Source organism: Pseudopipra pipra, chromosome 2 (genome assembly GCF_036250125.1).
Source record: "Pseudopipra pipra isolate bDixPip1 chromosome 2, bDixPip1.hap1, whole genome shotgun sequence".
NCBI lineage: Eukaryota > Metazoa > Chordata > Aves > Passeriformes > Pipridae > Pseudopipra > Pseudopipra pipra.
In genome coordinates, this window is record NC_087550.1 from 43,367,658 (window position 1) to 43,389,368 (window position 21,711).

At 38.6% G+C, this 21,711-nt stretch overlaps 1 protein-coding gene across 4 annotated transcripts in view; it reads right to left on the reverse strand.

Annotated features, from left to right (window-relative positions):
• ALKBH8 (alkB homolog 8, tRNA methyltransferase) overlaps positions 1–21,711 on the reverse strand; it is a 47,972-nt gene that overhangs the window by 24,442 nt on the left and 1,819 nt on the right. For 2 of the 4 annotated variants that reach the window (XM_064645215.1, XM_064645218.1), the window contains exons 2-7: positions 18,161–18,301; positions 15,287–15,527; positions 14,086–14,217; positions 13,121–13,216; positions 11,682–11,786; positions 7,921–7,991 (exon numbers count right to left, since the gene is read on the reverse strand). In XM_064645215.1, the coding sequence (XP_064501285.1) occupies positions 7,921–7,991; positions 11,682–11,786; positions 13,121–13,216; positions 14,086–14,217; positions 15,287–15,527; positions 18,161–18,301 (786 nt within the window). Of the gene's footprint in view, positions 1–7,920; positions 7,992–11,681; positions 11,787–13,120; positions 13,217–14,085; positions 14,218–15,286; positions 15,528–18,160; positions 18,302–21,175; positions 21,272–21,711 lie in introns of all 4 variants that reach the window. The other 2 variants (XM_064645216.1, XM_064645217.1) reach the window with 2 other exon arrangements.

Genomic DNA, 21,711 nt, shown 5'->3' on the forward strand with positions numbered 1-21,711 from the left:
CATAGAATGGCTTGGTTTGAAAGGGACCTTCAAGTGCATCTAGTTCTAATCCCCCTGCCTTGGGCAGGGGCACCTTTCACTAGACCAGGTTGCTCAAAGCCGCATCCAGACTGGCCTTGAACACTTCTAGGAATGGGGCATTCTCAACTTCCAGTGTCTCACCAGTAAAGAAATTCTTCCTAATATCTAATCTAAATCCACCCTCTTTCAGTATCAAACCGTTACCCCTCATCCTGTCACTACACTCCCCGATAAGGAGTCCCCCTCCAGCTTTCTTGTAGGCCCCCTTTTAGTACTGGAAAACTCCCTAGAGCACCCTCTTCTCTTCTTCTAGGCTGAACAATCCCAACTTTCTCAGCCTGTCTTCATAGCAGAGGTGCTCCAGCTCTCCAATCGTTTTCATGACCCTCCTCTAGACTCAATCCAACAGATCCCTGTCCTGCTTATGCTGGCAGCCCCAGAGCTGGGTGCAGCGCCCCAGGTAATGTACCATGAGAGCAGAGTAGAGGGGGAGAATCACCTCCCTAGGCCTGCTGCCCACACTGCTTTTGATGGTCTTTGATTCTTCTTTTCTTTTCTATTACAATAACTGTATTTTTTTCACAGAAATAAATAGAAACTTCATATTTAAACAGTTATTCATCTCATCACCACAGAAAAATAGTTCATGTATTGCAGTGAAGGGTACATGGGAGGAATGAAGTGGAAAAGAAAAAAGAAAAGGTTTTAGTTTAAAACAAGCAGTATTGTATACCATAATATAATGTTTTTCCAAGATTTTTATCTTTTTCCTACTACATGAAAACCAATTAGAAATATGTAGCAATAGCAAGACACTTTTTAGAGAGTATATTTGCCTCCACTGAAAAATTCAATATCTGTATTTCTGTGTCACAGTAAAGCCTTAACAGTGAGACATCTGAGAATTGGAAATGAAATGATGCTGCCTCAGCATACAAAATAAGCACACTACAGAAACAGCAAATAGCCTGGAGACAACAGGTTCTGTTAAAACCAAACCAAGCTGGCAAAGGAATTATGCAGTTTTCCTCCATTATTTAGCAGTTGTGACCGCAGTCAGAAAATCATAAGCCCTACTGCAGACTTCAAACATTTTTGAAAGTATTTCATTCACAGTAGGATTTTTGTGTGATTGTGAGAAAACTAACTGGAACTATATGACATTTTTCCTAGCCTGTCTATGTATTTTTCCATGTGATTTTGACTGGATTTAATCTCCAAATTCCTCCTAACTGCAGGTCATTTTATCTCTGTTTCCACATTCATTTTGGATGCACTGCCCAGAGGAGTTCAGGAGACAAAGAAAACAGTCTTCTCACAATGTTTTCTCAAAACTAATGAGTCAAATAAAACACAGGACTCTAAAGAGAGCAACCAACTGACTGGGAAGGAAGCAAAGTGGTATGAACCAGGAGGAGCTGCAGCTCTGCCTTCCCTCTCAGTAGCCAAAATAATGAACCACGTGCAGGAAACAAAACCACTACAGAGAATGAAGTAAGGCAACTTCCCACTCTAGCAAACCCAAGAGAAATACCTCAGCAAGTCACAGCATATTCTGCAGATCGGACATCCCACAGCAATCAAACTACAGGGCACCTTCCTTCCTCAGCACTGAACTAGGACTCTAGTCAGTCTAGGACTCACTAGGCTTTGCATAGTGGGGAACAGCTTTATAAAAAGGCACAGGAGATGATAACTTTCTTCTGTGGAGAGGAAGGAAGGCTGGTATAAATCCAATGAAAGTGAGACAGGAGACAAATCTCTGCAGAGCCCAGTATTGGTCTGGTAGTAAATGCCCGAACTCAGAGAAAGAGACACTTGGAAACTATAGTGTCTCACCAATATGAAAGGGGAGAAAATAAAGCCTATTTTTACATACAATACTTTGAAATACAGGCCCTTTCACAGCTTAGCTTTGATTTTGTTCTTCCCAAGGAGCTGAGGAGGTAGAGGAGGTAGTGGAGAAAGTAAGACCTCCATGTGCTGTCTTGTTTATTAAGAAATTACTGCCACACAGCTTCTAGAGAAATAATGCTACTATCATTGTTCTGGGGGCAATTCTGACCAAATGCTCTTCTTGTAGCACCTCAATGCAAATCGAGATTGGTTAGCAGATTCCTACAGCACTTGAGAAACAAATGCTTATTGACATTACTTGCACACAACAGGTGCCTTGCTCTTGTTCCCTTTGGCTAAAACAATCTATAAACAACCAAGGAGGCAATATTTTATTGCAGGACAGATTCCCTCTGAATAGCGTGGAGGAAAGCTGGGCTTTCAGGATCCTTCCAAAGGTTAAAATAACTCATCAGGTGGAAATTATCAGCAGGATGTGTTGATATCTGCGAATAGAATACTGTAGGCAAATGGGAAAGAGATATTCAGCACAGAAATAAAAACTCAGAACAGCATGTTTGCTGAATATTCACCTTTCCCAAAAGGGGCAGTAAGACTGTTATAAATATTCCCATGAAGGGCTGCAGGCTTTGTTGCTCATCTCAGAGGGGATAATTCAACATTCAATTACATCAACAGAAAGTTCTCCCTTGATTTGGATGGGTCTTGTATCTCATCCAAGCTCAGTGACAGTACATCATGGTATGACATGGACAGAAACAAACACGTAGAATATATATATATCTATACAGAAGAAATGCAAACAGAAGAAACAGATTTATGAAGCCTGATGCGTTTAACTTGTGGTGGTCAGGCTATCTTTCACATGGAGAAGCTCTTCACTAGTTTTCAAAAATGAAATACCACTTGAAATGTAACAAACCAACTAAACTTGGTATACAATTATAAATATAGTCCCTTTGGATTTTGAGCTAAATGATATAGAAACCACTACAAGTCACTATTCTGCAAGAACTGATGAAATTCATGACTGTAAGAAGGGTACAACGCAAGAAACGTGTCTTACAGATCTGAAAAGCACACTATTGAGCTTTAGGAATCCTGCCAGACTCACCTGAGCAAACTTCTAAACTCAGCATTGGGTTGCAGTGATTAAAATTAGTGTCTTCCATTTGGGTTAGTAGACATTTTGTTTCTGCCAATATAATCTCTTTTTAAATACCCATCAATTTCACCCACCACAATCATCCTGCTAGCATAGACAGAGAAACAACTTTGGTATAGCCACTACCAGAGTAATTCCTTAAATAGGTAGGATGCTTTCTGCCTTCCCTTAAAAGAAAAATAAAGCGATATATACGTAAACCGCAAATTTAACTGAATCAGCAACTAATGAAGATAAGCAAAATAAGAGCTGGACCACAAAATTAGCACAGCAATATCCACTGTCTGCCTACCTTGTTAAAGCTCATACAAGACACAAAACAAGTGCTAACTGTCAAAGGCTGGGTATAGTCTAGACTTTCCAAAGGTTTCTCATAAAATCTCTCGAGCAGTTATTACAGAAACAGCTGCTGCTATGCTAGCTACAGGTTTCTGTTTGTTAACCGAGACAGACTGGAAATAGATCAACCAATAAGAAGCAAAAGTGCCAGAAAAAGGGTCAATTATCAGACTGAGAGATGAGTACAGCAGCACACCTCATTCTCTCAGTTCTAGAACAACTGTATTCATCAAAGGTTGCTTAAAAGGTCTCATGGGGTTTTTCTTTGTAGCATTGCTCTGCCTTCAAGGCTTAGGAGAGCTACAGCTTTTCTTTATAGATCAAGGCACACGAGATATTCAGGCTAAGATATGATGAATGTGCTCAGATGAACAGAAGCTAGGTAGAGGTCAAGGATGATCCAGTGTTTAACACTGAGCCACAAATCTGACTCAAAACCCTAAAGTTTTCCCTTTGCAGACATTAGGTCAAGGCCTAGTCAGAGCATCACAGCAATTCTCATTGTTTACACCAGCCTTCTGACAGCCCAAGGTTCAGGGATAGGAAGAAGAGCAAGGCACTCAAGGAAAAGCAGAAACTAAGGAGCCCTGGGGCTTCCACATCAGGGCTGGATCTAAGGAAAATGGGACAGAACAATATAGACCATAGTGTCATGCCCTTCAAGCAAACTATGACGATGCTTTGCTCTCTGCCACGCTGCCCCGGGTGTCCCATGGCAGTCTTGGACAGAACAAGCAGAACTGATGAGGGACTGCAGGTAGCTGTTGGTTGGGGTTGAGACCTGCAGCAAGGAAGGGAAAATTCTTTCATGGGTAGGATATGTTCATAGCACTACTTAGCTCATTATAGAAATACTGCCTCTGTATTTCTAAAATTTTAATGTATCAAGGCTTACATGACAGCATGTAATATGGCAAATTAGGAAAAGTGGAAAACCAGAAATCTCAACATTGATCAAGCTCCTGCTGTAAACCTGCAAAAGATAATTTGCCACAGGTTTTAAAACTAGGATTTTTTTCAGACAGCTACAAACTTGGCCAGGCTTCTAAGACAAAACACTGTACAATTATATATCTTTAGAGACACCAAATGGAGGCACTGAAAATAACACCTAACTGAAATAAAAGATTCTCAACAGAAAGGACTGATCCCTGTTTTGCAGTACTTTGTTCAAATTCACAGACACAGGATGTGGTTTGCCATTAAGCTTAATAAAAGATTGCTCAACTAAATTTACACCTCTGCCTTTCCTTTTCTGCTATGACAATTTTTGAATAAAAGAAAGTTGCATTCAATAACACAGCACTGAAATTGATATTCATTAATATTTTCAGTGTATTGGTTCCTATAAAGGAAGGGTGAATGTGGTGATTTATAAAATGTCATTACAATCCCGCAGCACATTCTATAAGTCTCACTTTATTCTGCAGTTTCCTAGGAGATGCCAAAGAAATGGGTCACAAACAGAAGTGATTAGAGTGAGATTCCCCCACTTTTCCTGAAGTATTATGGGACAAGACAAATCACATCTCACTGCTTTGCCCTCAAACTATTTAGTAGGTTTTATAAGCTAGGCAGAAGTACAAAGTAATAATGAGATTTTTCTCCTTTGAATCAAGTTTAATCTGTCTTGTAAACTACTCAAAACACAATGTATTGCACCAACCAGGACAAAACTGAGCCTCTTGACAAAGCTGTTTCAGGTGACTGAGATACGAAAGAGAACCTCACACCTATGTTTCTACCTCGTTTCATACACACCTAAGAACTTGGATTGCTATAGGTTATCTGATGCAAGACAAATACAGTGTTGTGAAGAATCATGCCCTTGTTTTCTTCTCAAGACTTTTGTTCATATTTAAAATGAACATACATGTCAACAACTATTCCTTTTTCAACATAAATCAGGTTTGCAGAAACAAATCAAACTTACAATAATTCCTCTAGCAAAATAGCACACAGTGCTTTGTTACAGGACGAACTCATTCACCACTGAGGAAAAGACTGAGTCTCAATAATGTGAGTTAGGTTGCAAGGTATCACCGAAGATGGCGGTGGCACAAAGCACAGTTGACATGTCACTGGTGGAGTGCCCTAGGGACTGATACTGGGACTAACACTGTTTAACATCTTCATTAATTACCTGGATGATGGGCCATTTTTATTTTAGTTACTAATTACCACAGTCTGCCTAACTCAGATCCTGGAGGGACAAGCATACCAGCAATTGAAAGAAATGCTTTTTTCATGACTTAGTATAGTGAGGCATTCTGCCTAATTTATTTTTCTCTGAAGTGTCTGGTTAGCCTACTTCTGAAATAGAATGCAGAATCAGTTGGGTTGCAAGGTTCTTTCTTTACGGCACATTTTATTTAAACATGTGTATTTACTGTTGAGAATAACAAAGAAGGAAAAAACATACGACTTTATGTATATTTTCCACTAAAATGTAGCCTAGTTTATTCAGGTAGAAAAGAAACCAGTCATTCTACAGAGAGAAGAATAAAGAGAAGAGAAAGATACCAAAGGTTGATGCTGTATATGCAGCTCCAATTATTTATTAACAAGAGTGTGTAAATTTTGTACATGGTAAGCTTTCGTGGGAATAGAGAAGGGAGCTTTACTCCTAAAATAGCTAACTCACATATTACTGCAACTGATATTTTCATTTTAAAAGCAGATGAAGAGCGAAGTGCAGAAAAACACATAAAGAAATCATAAAAAGTTTTAAAGTACTAGAAAGGAAAGCCATTAAATTATTAATGGCAGCATTTCATGGGCCACTAGCTTGTTTTACTACATCTGTGTTTTGATTGCCTGCACCTGAAATGTGCATTTATGGCCTATTAGGAAAAGGCATTGAAACTTGGGAGATACCTAACAGACTGTAATCCAACACCTATGCCTGAAATATGTAGAAATGGCCCAAGTTTGGCTGTCTCAATGGTTGAAATGTACACACTTCAACCTTTTACAGCATCATAATGCTCCAGGCAGTCCACTTCCCGGAAAGGTTTGTATTTTTAACATGATTAAAATCACTCTGCTTTTGGCCATCTCTGAGAGCATCACAAAGGTATGCTGTAATGCAATAATCTAGAAATGCACTGCATATGGAGTTACATCAATGCAGAAACAGAGTATCTGTGCCAGCCTCAGCCTTCTAAGTGAAACAGAAAGGATTAGAAAGCTTGAGGCTCTGGACTGAGGCAGAATACCAATACAGCTTTTATAAAGTAAACTAAAGTAACTTTTTATTTATAAGTTCAACATAGGAACAACTGTAAATTGGGGTCATCTACTGTTGCTGTGCTGCTCTGGATGCTCAGCACAGACACATTAGAAAAATTAAACTTAGGATGGATAAACTGCACAGAAGATTAACTACAACCCTTCTCCTAGAGAAACTCCATGAAAGAAATGGATGTTCCCATGTGCCACCTAGCACAGAGGTGTTGGCACTGTTAAAGACAACATGGCTGTTGAACTGAGGAGAATCTACCACCTCTGAGACAACGTTAGGTGCCAAAGCCACATGAGGAAGTCCCCCCAGACTGGGAGATTTCAAAACAAAAGTAGTAAGAACTCTACTGCCACTGTGCAGCTACCACCCTCACAACTAATCCATGACACTCCTACTCTAGACTGGATGCTTTTGTGAATGGTGGATAAATACACCCACAGCCAAACTGAGAGAACTGGCAACACTGACCCCCCATTTTCAAGTGACAAACAACACAGATGTGCCACTGCCACACATGATATTGAAAAAGCTATCCTTTATTAGACTCACCCCTAGTGCCAGGAGCTCCACAACCACTACACAACTTGCAAGAAACTAGTAAGTCAATGCCAAAGATAAGACTAAAGATTCAAAAAGTATCAGTGCTCAGAATATCCATTCCTGTTTCTCTCTCTGCCTAAAGAGTAAGATAGAGCAAAGTTGTTGTTTTGTAACAGGAGAATACTACCTGTAAGAGAGATACAGATGCTAGTTCAGTGTTCTTCCATTTCCCTTTCCACACTTTGTCTACATCATCTGTGAACATTAGGGGTTTATGGAATTAGAGCCTATCTCTGCCCTCACCTAGCTCAGTAGGGCTCGGACTTTGACTGGATCTTCTACAGGTCAAACATCTACATTAGCCTACTGTAAATGTACTGAATACAGTAATAATGGGAGGCTTATGAAGACCAGAGGGAACAGGGGATCTTGCAGGGAAAATGGAAGTAGAACATAAATAGGAGTGAAATGTTTTCTAAGATGAAAACAAAATGAAGGAAGGTCAATGGAGAAATGGATGCTAAGATTTAAAAATAGTGATTTAAAAATCACTGGTATCACTGGCAAATCTTCCACTGACAACTCTGAACTGCAGTTACTTATTTAATTAGCATATCACATTACCTTACAAACTTGATATTAAACTCGGGTGAATGTGAACAGACATATGGAAAATCAAATTAACTAGTATTAAACAATATAAAAATGAAACTTCTCAGTAAAGCATCAAACCACATGCAAACACTAAGTTTACCTCAGCTCCTAAACTGAGAGAGATTATTTCATCCTCAAAAGCAGAATGTGTATCAATATGAGGAGGAATTCCTGTACAAGAAAAAACAAAAATATCAGTATAATAATAACAACAACAACAAAAACAACAGTAATAAAGTGCTATTTCTGCTAGGAAGCTCTATTTCCATGGATGTCCATATGGAAAACTGGGATGTACAGTTATCTTAAAACAACAGAGTTGCCTTCCAAAAGTATTGAGAGCAATTGTCTGATTTACATGCCCGGATTAGATTGACACAGTTAACCTAAATGTCCTGTATAATCAGCAGAAATATCTAGAAGACAGTTCAGGGCATTCAAAGGCCTCACCTCTTGATGACTCCAAATACTTTCCCTGCTGCCTAAATGATTTTGCTCTCCTTGTAGGCAGTTTAGCCCTTAGCAATAGCAGTTATGGGACATTTGACAACTTTGGGCTTTAGTTCATCCACAACCATGTATTTCTCCCCCACTCTCTTCACAGAGGAGTAATCCCAAATCCCTCTATTTGCTAAGCAAATGGCTGCGTTAAGGGTCTCAGCTTCGGAATTAGGACCTACTACCACAAAGGCAGGCACTGTCAGGGTCAAGCCCTGCCTCTGCTTTGCAGTTCCTGGCAGAGCACACATCATTTTTTAGGCTAAGCCCTCGGTAGTACATCTGTTGATGTGTGTCTGAGTAAACACATACTGTTGAGAACCGCCAAAAGGACAGTAATTTTTTGAGGTTTTTTTTTTTTTTCCTTTCAGATCTTCTAATTGGAAAGAAACTGCCAATTCCTGCAGCTTGTGCTACATATTTTAACATCAAGTATTGAAACAGCAGTGTGTGTGCCACAGCAAAATCTAACCACATGGTGGGGAACGGCAGTCAGCAGTGGCGCAAGGCCAGCAGACAGCTTGGGAGAACTGCAACTACACCCTCCCCTGACTCCATAGCAGGCCCAGACAGATAGAGTGATTTCCTATTTGATCCAAACCAGAACAGTTTTATTTGTTTTTTAAAAACTCTTACCAGTGTCTTCTTTGGACACTAAAGAATTCCTGAGTTGAAAACAGTTTTTTCTAACAGTGTTGGTCAGCTCTATAAAGCATCCTTATTACATGTCAGATTTTATTTCCAGATGTAAATATTCTGAATTCCATTAGTTTCAGTGAAAGCCATACAAGTGTTTTATGAGGTCAGCATTTAATCTGATAGAAAATCAGTGGGACTTGGAAACCAAGGACAGACACAGTTTGCTAGGCTCATAACTTTGCCTCTATAAAGCACTGAGGCTCTGCCTTCAGATGCACACTGCAGTCTGTGTACTTCACTGTGCAGCAGAACATCGACAGCTCTCTGCATCGTCACTCACACAACTCAACTAAGAACACACTGACCTACCTGCCTGCTGTTTATACTCCATATATCCAGCACATAGAAGGAGAGTCACCTAAGCCAGCAGTGCCCTTGGAGCCAGGAGGGCCAATAGTATCCTGGGGTGCATCAGGAGAGTGTGGCCAGCAGGCTGAGGGAGGTGATCCTGCCCCTCTGCTTGGCCCTAGTGAGGCCACATCTGGAGTACTGTGTCCAGTTCTGGGCTCCTCAGTACAAGAAAGACAAGGAGCTACTGGAGAGGGTCCAGTGGAGGACCACAAGGATGATTATGGGACTGGAGCATCTGTCTTATGAGAACAGACTGGAGGAGCTGGGCCTGGTCAGTCCAGAGAATAAAGGACTGAAAGGGGGTCTCATCAATGCATATAAATATCTCAAAGGCAGGGTCCAAGAGGATGGTTCTTGACTCTTCTTGGTGGTGCCAGTGACAGGATGAGGAGCAATGCCCATAAACTAAAACACAAGGAGTTTCACTTCAACATGTGGAAGAACTTCTTTACATTGAGGGTGGCAGAACACTGGAACAGGCTGCTCAGGAAGGTTGTGGAATCTCCCTCTCTGGAGATGTTCAAAACCCACCCGGACACATTCCTGTGTCACCTGCTCTAGGTCACCCTGCCTTCGCTGGGGGGTTGGACTGGATGACTTCTACACTAATAATTCTGTAAGTATTCAAAAGTATATGGTAACATCCAAGTATAAATCTATAACTTCAAATGTTATTTGGATCCTGAATGGAAAAAGTGTCCTCAAAAAGGAATTCATTGTAATGTGTCTTATGTGTGGCCCCTACAGCTTAAATACCCAAAGCCATGAGTCACTTTCTAAAGTTTCAAGTGTGATTTCCAGTGAAAATATGGCTCGGAACAAAAATACTGAAAGCATTAATCTGACTGCACTCTCTGCTCTTTCATATCCTAACAATTTGCACTTAAGAAAGGGTATTCTGCTTTGGGCTTGGTTTTCTGTTTGTTTTTTAAAAAAACTGCTTCTATCCCAGATAGAAATCTACAGTTCTAAATAATCTCCTCTGGTGTCCCAGGCAGAAGTACGACTGTATCAATTTAACAGACTGTCAGATATGCAAACAAATAGGATCAGCTTTTCAGACCCTTGTTGGGCAGACACTGTAATAGCTGTCAGACACTAATTCTGAGAGTAAAGCTGTTGTCCTTTCTTCCTAAGGACAAATGAGATATTCAATCTAGAAAGCATGCCAGATATTTCGCCTTGATGACTGAGTTTAGCAAAAAGCACAGCATGTGATTTATTCCCTAGACGTGAGATTAGAAGCATATTTCTCTTCAGATGTCTCCAGCTTGGGAAACATTACAGAAATACAGTAATTCCTTATTTCTGAGGTAAGGGAACACTTCTTGCATCATACTTAAGAGTCCATATATCACATATACTCATATTATATCACACTTAATAACAGCAAGAGCCATTTCGTGGAGACTGTATACACGTTACAGGGAGAAAGATAAGTTTGGAGTGAAAAAATGCACTTGACTAAACAAAATATTACTATTCCCATAACTTTTTATTTTTATGTCATGGGCCTGGACCCTGAAACACCATCACTTTCTTTAGCAGTGGTATCAAAAACTTCACTTCTAAAAACAAGCTTCCAAGTTCAGAAACCAGTATTAAGACTTTAGTTTTGATTCAAAGCATCTCTGGTCACAGAGGAAACACACTAAGCAGGCACTTAAATCCTGTCCCTACACCATGTCACATTTCAATGCTATACTCCTGATTTTCAGTGAAATTGTACTGGTTGGGCTGGGATGGAGTTCATTTGCTCCACAGTTGCCTGTACGGTGCTATGTTTCGGATTTGTGATGAAAACAGTGTAGATAATACGTGGATGTTCTAGCTAGTTCTGAGGAATGCTTGCACAGCATCAAGGTCCTTTATGGTTCTTATACTTTGCTGCCAACAAGTCAGCTCGGGGGGCCACAAGAAGCTGGGAGGGGGCACAGCTGGGACAACCAACCCAAACTAAGCAAAGGAATATTCCATATGACCGTATGACACGGTGATCAACAATAAAACTACAGGTGAAGTTTACCAGGGATGTCACTAAGCAGGGACTGGCTGGGCATTGATTGGCTGGTAGTGAGTAACTGTTTGGGCTTTTTTGGCATCAGTTGTTTTTCTTTTTATTTCTTTTTTTTTAACTTACTAAACTGTCTTGCTCTCAACCCATGAGTATTCACCCTTTTATCTTTCCAATTCTCTCCTCTATCTCAGTGAGGGGGAGTGAGCAAGTGGCTATGTGGTGCTTAGTTACCTACCTTACATAGTGGTTTAAACGTGGTAAAGAACTCAAAATTTTTGAAAGACAAATTAACTTACCTTGTCCAGGTTCATATTGATTTACAGTCAGTTGATCAGGTTTATGTTTGATATATCCCTGCTTTAAGCACTTCTCCAAGAATAGGTTGCAAATTTCAGGAAGACCTGGTTATAGAAACAGAACTGTAAGCAAAACAGGATAGTTTTTACATTTTTATCCTTTCTTTTTACAATAAATATAACTGTAAAAGTACACAGAAACAGCTTTATATAAATGCAAGTCCATCTTGAATAATGATTACTAACATACATGTCAGAATTGGGGGCCTAATGTCCAAGTCCAATGTATTTATAAGATCTCAAAATTAGAAAGGCCACTTCTCCAAGGCTCCTTACAATTGCAAATCACAGTATCTCTACACATAAATAAAAGCACATCAAATCAGAGGTAAAGTTTTCACCAATTACAGTAAAAAATTTTCAGTCAAGAAGTAAAATTATTATGCAGAGAGTCAGAAGTTGTGCACAGAGCTCTAAAAAAATTACTTCCTGAAAATTTGTTACTGAATTAGATTGAATATGACCAAAAAACTCTGCTCAAGATAAGCTGGTCTTGAAACAGGAAGGAAAGTTATAGTCCTTCAGTGAAGCTTTGGTTTCCTATTTTACCAAGAGCGTAATTGAAAAAGTCTGTTGCAGGTAACACCCACAAATGTTACTAATAGTCCTTCCATGAACCTATTGATTTTTATTTTCAGTTGCTTTCATGCAAGAAGTGTGTATGCTTTTCTCACATGTAAAATAGTCCAGCTGCAAGACTAGAAAACAATTCAAATATCAATGCTCTTATGATGGTACAGCTTCACTGTTAAAACCTCAATATAATCAGAATCCTTCAGATAGATGCTACATCCATCCCAGTACACATCACCTTAAACACGTTCAAGTTTTACAGGAATTTAACTCCCCTATTTTACTATTTTTAAATCTAAGACTATAAGATGACTCACTTGCTTTGCTCTGACTCACAGCTTTCAACTCCAAACAAGAGTTATTAAAACCTTTTCAAAATTTCTTTCAGTCCAAAGGAAATTTTATTTTGGTATGCATCCAGCAAGCTTCAAGCTAATCAAGATAAATATATACAACAATATACATCACATCCCCCAAACAAATTAATATGCAATTTGTAACACATAATTGTTTTATGAAACAAAAAGCTAAAAAAGAATGACAATTACACTCCTAAAAGCCTTACTTGACTGGACCTCAACAAAGGGCAGCAAGGTCTGGCTCCAACTGATTGGAAAATAAGCTTAAAGCACTCACAGTAATTTGGAATGGATCTCATTCAAAAGTACTGTTTGATGCGTACTTAAGATACAGTGAAGGCTGTCCAACTAGAATCTCACATCCATACCTCAGTGAGGCTTAAAGGCTTCACACAATGGTTCAAACATCAGTGCAAAATAAGTATGATTTAATAGGGAAATTCTCACCTCCAGGTAAAGGTTTGTCTTTATCAACATTGTTGTTATCATAGCGAAACTCATATCCAAAATGTTTTACTCTTCTATGCTTTAAATTCTTCTGGGCTGTAAAAACACACAAGTTTAAAGTAAGATTAGACTACACAAAACAGTACAGGCAATTTGCTATCCTTCCCTATTCCTGTTAAGCCTAAACTTTCTTCAATTAGCAGTCAAAACAATATATGTCACCCTTGTCCTTCATGGCACACACTTCTGCCCTATTATCTCTTGTATTTCATCAAGCATCACATTCAGTGCTGTTTCAAGCCAAATGGATTGTGGTTTTGTATATGCAAGAAGTAGGGAGTTTTCTTGAGCCATGCTTAATGCATCTTTTTTCTTGTCCTGATCTCTGAACTCACTTACTTGATGAATATCCTACAGATATTCATACAAGATCAAGATCCTTCATATTCATCAATCACTACTTTACATGTTAGCTAAGGTCAACATAACCCCTTGCATTGCTCCAAGGAACAAAATTTACCCAGAAACTTTGAAGCAAATGCCAAGAATTCATTTATTAAGGGATTTAACTCCACAGAACTCAAGTGAAAGCAAAAAAAAGCAACCAGAATATGTGTCTCACTGAATTATTTTTTATTTAAAAGAACACACAGCTCATCGGTCGACCATCAAATTACAAGGGGAACCTCCACAGAACTGTCTTATACTTGGCACAACACATAAAAAAGACTTTAGTTAGCTTTGGATGCAGGTATGTTAATCAAGTAAATCCACTCTAGAACATCAATTCAGACCACTTGCCCCAAGGAGTCTATCACTTGCAGTATAAGACCCAATTTCTAAAATACTAAGAACAAATACACAATCATTTCAGACAACACATTTACCAAGATGCAGACTTCTTGTAAACTGAAACTGCAGGAAAAAACAGCATAAAAGACCTGGATTCCTATAGTTGTACCCACCACCTTGAGTATCTTCATGTCCTATCCACTCGATATTTTCCAACATCCTCCTTTCCTCCTCCGGAGAAATAATCTTTTCAATTACCGTTAAGCCTGGAGGTAAGCTTGTAGGAACAGCATTTTGCAAGGAAACTAGGGTGTATGAAAAAAAGGAGAATACTGTCACTGTTTAGAGAAAATAAAACCATGTGTTCCCTGAAGGGATATTTATTTTGTATGAGAATATAGTACAGCTGTAGAAATATTTACTTTAACGATACAATATAGCCCTCATTGGAAAATGAGGTCTTATTTGGAAAACGAATGATCCCCTTTCGTCATGATAAAACAGGGTAAGGCTCAAGTTTTGCATCACGCAAAGCACTTCCTAAGAATTTTACTGCATAAGATCAACAAGACTCCACACTACCCAAACACAAAACCACTTGTGATTTTCCTGTCAAAATAATGGTAAGCAGAATTTCCCAGTCACTTCAAGGTTCTACCTGAATTTCATTTTCATTTTGTAGAACTTTGATGATGTACCATATCAGCAGATTGCTTCTCTAGACAGAGAATACTCTGTAATCAAATATGCACAAATATGGAGTAGCACAATGCAATCCCTAGGTGAACACAAGCATTGATGATGTAGGGACATTCAGTTTGCTATCCTAATAGCTAAATCTATTCACTGTCAGAATGTACAGACCAACACCAGGAACCCTTTTCCCTAGACATTATAAAAGCTCAAAGAAAGAGCAACAGTTCTTACAGTAAATAGCTTATAATCAGCCAAAAAAACCCCACAACTTGGGGGAAAAGGGGAAAAAATCCCATAAAATTTATTGTGCATATTTTTCTTCTTGGAGTTGAGATAGAAATTACAAGACTAAGGTCATGCAAGAAATCCAATTAACTGTTCAGAGATCTCCAGGCTCCTTAATTGCAAAACATTCACATGCAGTACTGAATGGTGAGAAAATTACTTAAATCTTTTTTTTCTTTTGCCTCCAAGTAAAAGGGTTTAAATTATACTATCCTATCATGAAATAGGAGCAATGATTATTTTATGTCCTGAATCTTAGATTCTAGCTTTCATTCTCTGTGTCTACTAACAAAAACTAGTGGGCTTTTAGCTATATTTACAACTCAGGAAGTAAATGCAAAGGAAAGCAATATGCAGGAAGTTGGATATAGAGGAGAGCAGAAAAAACTATACCTTTTTCCACAAAATTAATATATAGAACAATGTTTTGGCCACAGTCTTCCAGTGTTACTTCTTTTCCATTAAGGGCATCAAAGGCTTTCTTGGCTTCTTCTGTTGTCTCATATTTCACAAATGAATATGGTTTATTCGGTGGCATTAAGAGCGTTTCCACCTTTCCACATTCTTCTACTATCCTGAGCAGTTGGTTTCTACTCATCCCATTACCAAGACCAGCATTGGCAATAACCAGGCTCTAATTGAAAAGGAATTTTTAAAAGATTAAGAATTAGTGATTACTCTCGGTTCCTTTAAAACTAACACTCTACCAAGAGAGCAGCACTATAAAGAAAAATTAAGCCCATGAGCACTCTTTTTTGTAGTCCACATGGGATATTTACATTTCCATGACCTTGGTATGTGGCTCAGGCAACCTTTGCTCGCCTAGCACACATTCTGGCAGAAAGGCTTGCAAGTTCTATCAGAAATACCTCCTCAGTTAATACATGCTTTGAATCAGCACACGTGCGTCAAGTGTACCGCAGGCAAACGGTGACACCGGCACACATAACTTTGGAGGTATCTAAAACACAATTTTTCCAGAGACCTGTTAGCACTAACAAAAACAGACAGAAAATCCTTTAAAGACTGATTCCTTTTTTAAGACAGGTTTTCTCATCTTTGCCAAGAAGTCTCTCCAAGCATAGAGATCGATATTCCCAGTCCCACCATAAGTCCTTCATACATCAGGTTCACCAAAAATAAGCAGCAACCTCTAGAAACATAGCATCTAGTTCTGCTCCAGCATTTTTATCTGAAAATTCTCTTGCTTGTTTTATAAACAAAAGAGATTTATGTCCTATTCTTAGTTAACACAGGCTACTTAATGCATAATGCCTAATTGCTTAATTCTATGCTCTCATAGTGATTTATGTCCAAAACTACCAAGGAACATGCAGTTTGTGAGGACTGTTGCTGGCTTGCCAAATATTACAAGAAACAACAAAATAGCACTATTATTCAAGAAATATCTTTTGAAAATACATAGGCCTTTTCAAAATAAATTAAGAAGTTCTTTTGACATCTGTATATCTATATGCCATAACTGGATGCTCAATCTAATCATAGTGGTTGAAAGAAGTTTAAGACCCTTTTCAAGGGTAAATGTGACTCCAAACTGCCAGAACAATTTCCTCAGACTAATTCCATGTAATACCTTTCCAGAAAGATTTCAGACAATCTTTTCCTTAAAAGTCTATAAATGTTCTATGACCTTTTCTGAAGGCAGCTGTGAAAGTGTTCAACTGTTTCAAATGACAGCATTTCACTTCTCTAAAAAACCATAAAACAAGGTTTAGCACTGAAGAGAAGGATTATTCAAAAAAAAAAGTTATACAGTGAGTGCTGCTGTATTGCCTGTTGCAATGGCTCTGTTAACATCTGTTCCAAGCACTGCATCAGGCTGTCCATTACTGATCACCTTTTTCAAAGTTCACCTCATTATTAATTATTGTTGTTTTCTAGAATGTTATTAATGGAGAGGTCTATGTATGTGACGGACATGCAGAGGCTCAAACCAGTGCTTTCACTTCATCTACACAGACCTACACTACACAACAGCTGCAGCACATGCAGCAACTGACCATGTTCTTCTGACTGAGCAATTTGGAGATAATCAGAATTTTGCACAAAGCCTGAAATAATTTTCTGTATTCTTGACACAAATTTACCACTAGCACTATGATTTTGTTTCATATATCACTTATTCAAATGTTCTGCCACCAATAAGGATCTTCCTGGACCACAAAACTTCTCTTTGGATAGATTAGATGCATAATTTGGTGCCTTGGACAGTTTGAAGGGGAACAAGTCCCAAATTACAGATCCATTTCCAAGCAACACTAGAAAAACATAGTCTTTCTTCCAAAAAGTTTACAATATATACAAGAGTCCTGAGTCATTTTAACATCTGTCCATGTAGTGTGAAATCCGAGTAAAGACTAAATCAAACTTTGTTACAAAAATGCATAAAAATCTAACTGAAGAATTTGCAGGATCAGGATGAACAAGGACAGAGTACATGATACTGCTCTACAGCGTTTCAAGCCATTAGTATCCCTCCACAAATAACAGAGGGAAATTAGAAACTCTCTAACTTCTTCACTCTCTGTCTGCAAGTTTCTGTCATCTTTCCCTGCACCAGTATCTGTGAGGTCACCTGATCTGCTATAACTCTATTGTGGGAGGAAATCAAAAAGCTGAGTAGTTTTCTGTTAGGTTAGGGAATAAAGTGGCTCATGATACAGTTCATTAAGCATCACAAGAAAGCAGAATTCCTTCCTATCTTTTTCCCTTTTGTGCAAGGAAAGAGAAAGCTGTCCCCATTTCAACAGCAGTATGTCAGTCAATCAGTGCAAATCCCACGGAACCACAGCCTTAATTTATCTAGGTGAAGAAAATAAAGTGGAAAAGATTTCTAAAATAGACATATTTTTAATGGGGAGCTTCGATGAGACAAATTACACTTGATAAAAAAAAAGTACAGAGGCAAGAAAGATACACAAGTTAAAAGCCTGAGAAAAAAAAATCACAGAGAAAGAGAAGAAAAGTTTATCTACTTCAATAACATTTCCCATGCTTCCTCCTTCTCCTCAACCCAAGGAACTACTGTTTCAGGTTAAAAAACTCTTATCCAAAGCCCATCAAAGTCTCTCCACGGACACTGAACTGCTGAAGTACAGTTCTGCTTTGAAATCAAAGACGCACAGAAAACCCTCGGTGTCAGGAAGTGCATTTTGGAGAACGGCATTTTAAACAAGGCATACATGAGAACAGAACACAGATAAGCAGCATTTTTACACTACCATCAAAAGCACAACTACCAGTCACCTGTGTGGCATGGGAGATGCACTCAATGCCTTCATGTCTCATCAATGTATGCTGAGCTCTGACCTGCTTCCTCAATACCTTCTTCTTCATTTTATGGACTTTCAAATGATCTCTGCTGGTTTTAGCTTCCATGCTGGGAATCTGAAAAGCAGAAGTAACAAGACATAGTAAGTGTCCTGCTTGAAAAATTAAGTACTTCAGTGTGCTCTAGAGTCTCCTATGTCATCTCTAGGACAGTAATAGGAGTTCAGATAATTCCAGATTTTATGAATTATTTGGGGCTGACAAAACCGAGCCTGCAAAGTACACTCTTTCTTAGTCAATTGAAGAGTTTTCCCCATCTCTGAAGTTCTGCTATTAAACTCTGCTTTATTAAGAGGATCTCTCCCAAAAATAAAGCTTTAAAAAGACTGTCATGATGTTTGATTTTATTTTCCAATTTTTTCTCTTCCTCCTCACTCCTTTATTCACAGTATCACTACACCCATTTGTGGGTTTTAACCTGTCTGCCTCTCCTGTTTTCACACAGTAGTTTCAACTTATTTCCTTCTCTCTACAGTCTCTCCAGAGCACAACATGAGAAAAAAGATACGTGTGAAACTGCCATGAGATTTGTATCATCACAGCTTCTAAGTTATTCTCATGCCTCATCAAATGCTTGAGTTGAACTGTTCATTTGGCTCCTAATTGTAAACAAGTATGACATTTGGCCAAACTTGCTTTTTTTGAGAGTAGAAAAATGTGTTCAATACTTATATGTTCAAGAACAAGCAACCAGGATGCTCCACACTTCATTTAGTACATCTCCCAAGGCCAAACTTAATGCAAATCACATTACTGTCATGAGAAGGAACAAAAAACTGTGTACATATATATGTTAGCTATTGAATTTCAGGGCAACACAACATTTACCAAGCAGTGAGTTACTTAAGGGTCATTGGCCTTCTCCAGATTTTATTGCATCTTTTGCCACTTTTGGTCTACTGCTATACTGAGATAATACAGTACCTTCCTACATCTCTCTGAGCCTACATTCTTTTCCTTTCTCCCTTCCCACTTCTTTCAAAGCCAAGGGAAGAGTCCAGACCTCATGTAAAATTATAACAAAGCTCCCAAACATTGATGTAGCTTGACTTTGCCTCTATCTCTCCCTATAGCATAATCCCTTACCCATATTTTAGCGGTTTCTTCTCTCCTTTCCCAAAAATCCTCCTAACAGTACAGCTGGACAAGACAACTGCAGCTGTCTGTCCTTTTTCTTTCTTTCATTTTCATTGATCTGGCAACAATCCCTTCACCTCATCTCCTCTTCATCTCAGAAAACATTTTTGTTACAGTATTTTAAAGAAAAAAACAAAACTAGGTCAATCACTTCTATATGTACTTATTTAACTGTGTCAACTGCTCCAACAGTCCGTCATCCACTTACATGCCTTCTACATTTCAAGACTGCAGAGCTGCTTCCCAATACTTAAACTGCAGACACAATCATAATAATATAATATAATAATATAATGTAACAATATAATATAATACCACCAAAAAACGGTAAAGGTAAAAAAAAAGTCATATTATTATTTGCTGCAACTTTGTATTGAATGAATTAGCAAAATTTTTCTTTTAAACAAACACCAATATGCTAGTAAAATTGTTATAAAACATTAAAGTGTTGCATAGGAGCTGTGACTACGTATTCCCTGTGATTGCTGTAGCACTACCATCATCAACCTGCACAACTATTAACTGCACTGAAAGAGAAAAATCTTTAAGGGAATCAGAATGACAAAAGCACTCTGTGGAAATAACAGATTCTAATTCTCCAGACAGGAGCAGAACAAATGCTGCCAAAAAAGACAGTCTTTTGCCACTCCTTTCCATTTGTTGGTTCCTCCTTCCACTCTTCTTTTTCCACTCCCAAACCCAATTTTACAGTGGTCTCAAATGAATTAAAACACTGCCAAGTCACTGGCATGGTAGGCTCCAACAATTCTATCCTGATATGGTTTCAGAGGCCTGCTGTCAAGTTTGAGACAGCACATGCATGGCTGTAACAGGTTTGAACCCTGACCTCCTGGCATTGTTAAAGTTTCACACATATTTGACCACATAAAGATCATATTTATTTCTGAGTCTGACAAAAAATAAACTAATAAATTACTCAGCACCAAGATCCATCCTACTACCATTAGACACTTGACAGTTCCTAAGCTTTCTTACTCAGAGTGAATACAAGCACAGCCGTGCTAACATGCAGTGGAGGCAAAACGTATGAGAAGAAAATCTCACAAGTGACAAAACTCAGGAAGGGCAGAGTTCCAGAAAAAGGAGGAGACTACTGAAATCATTATTTCGTGTGACTTCAGAAATATAAAGTGTAGAGGCTGAAAAGATCAATGGGTTATAGAATCAATCTTCATTTCTGTAAAATTATTTTTATTACAGATTTGATAGCAAATGTCTCCCATTTCCCTTCAAAGCAACAATCCTTGCTAAGGGCTTTTTGCTGATTTTATACTCTGATTTTTTTTCCCTTCCCTTCCCAAATATCTTAGTATTTTCTTAAATAATTATTTTCCCATCTTGATGGCCGACCTGCAAATAGGCCACAGCTCATTTTTTGAAAAACACATGCTTGCTTCTAAAGACAAGTAACTCAAAATAGTTCTCTGAGGATTCTTCACTTAATCAACAAATAGGGTTAAACACACAGAGAGCAACAGTCCTCTTAACCTTCATTAGTTAAATAATGATCAAGAAATCTCAAACTTGCTTACATCAAAAAAGGCACAGTGAGACATACACACACAAAACCAAAAAAAAACAAACAAAAAACCCAAACCAAACAAACAAAAAAACCCCCAAACCAAACAAACAAACAAACAAAAAAAAAACAACCACAAAAAACCCTATTAACATACATAGAAGCCAAGGTACCTGAGAGGGAAAAAGTCTCATGAAAAGAAGCCCAAAAAGTTTACATCAAGTTCATTCCTCTAAGTGCATCTAATGAGTTACCCTTACCAGGATTTATCTGATTTGCAAGGTCGTTGAGCAAGCCTACCAAGCTGTCCAATTATGAGATTTCATAGAATCATTTAGGTTGGAAAAGACCTGTAAGATAGAGTCCAACCATTAACCTAGGACCGCCAAGTCCACCACTAAACCACATCCGTAAGCACCACCATCTACACAATTTGGTCCAAAAGGCTTGGTATGTCCAACTTTTCTTGCCATACACAGGTGCACAGAGGCCAACAGCTTTATAGACGGCCCATGTGCAGGGTTTTCTGGGGAGGGGGTCAGGCAGTCTCAAACTACTTCACAGGAAAGCACAGGAGAGACACATCTTTGACTTGGTGAGGAGGGGTTACAGAAAGAAAATAGAAATACGGTACAGGTTAATGCTTTGGAACCAGGCAAATCTGGTTCAGATGGAAAAGCGTGGAGGAGACTATGCACATCACCCATACCAGTCAGACCACTGTCATGAAGCTCCTGCAGCCAGAACAAAATGATTTCAAACTAAAACGCTCAGGTCTTTCTCATAACAT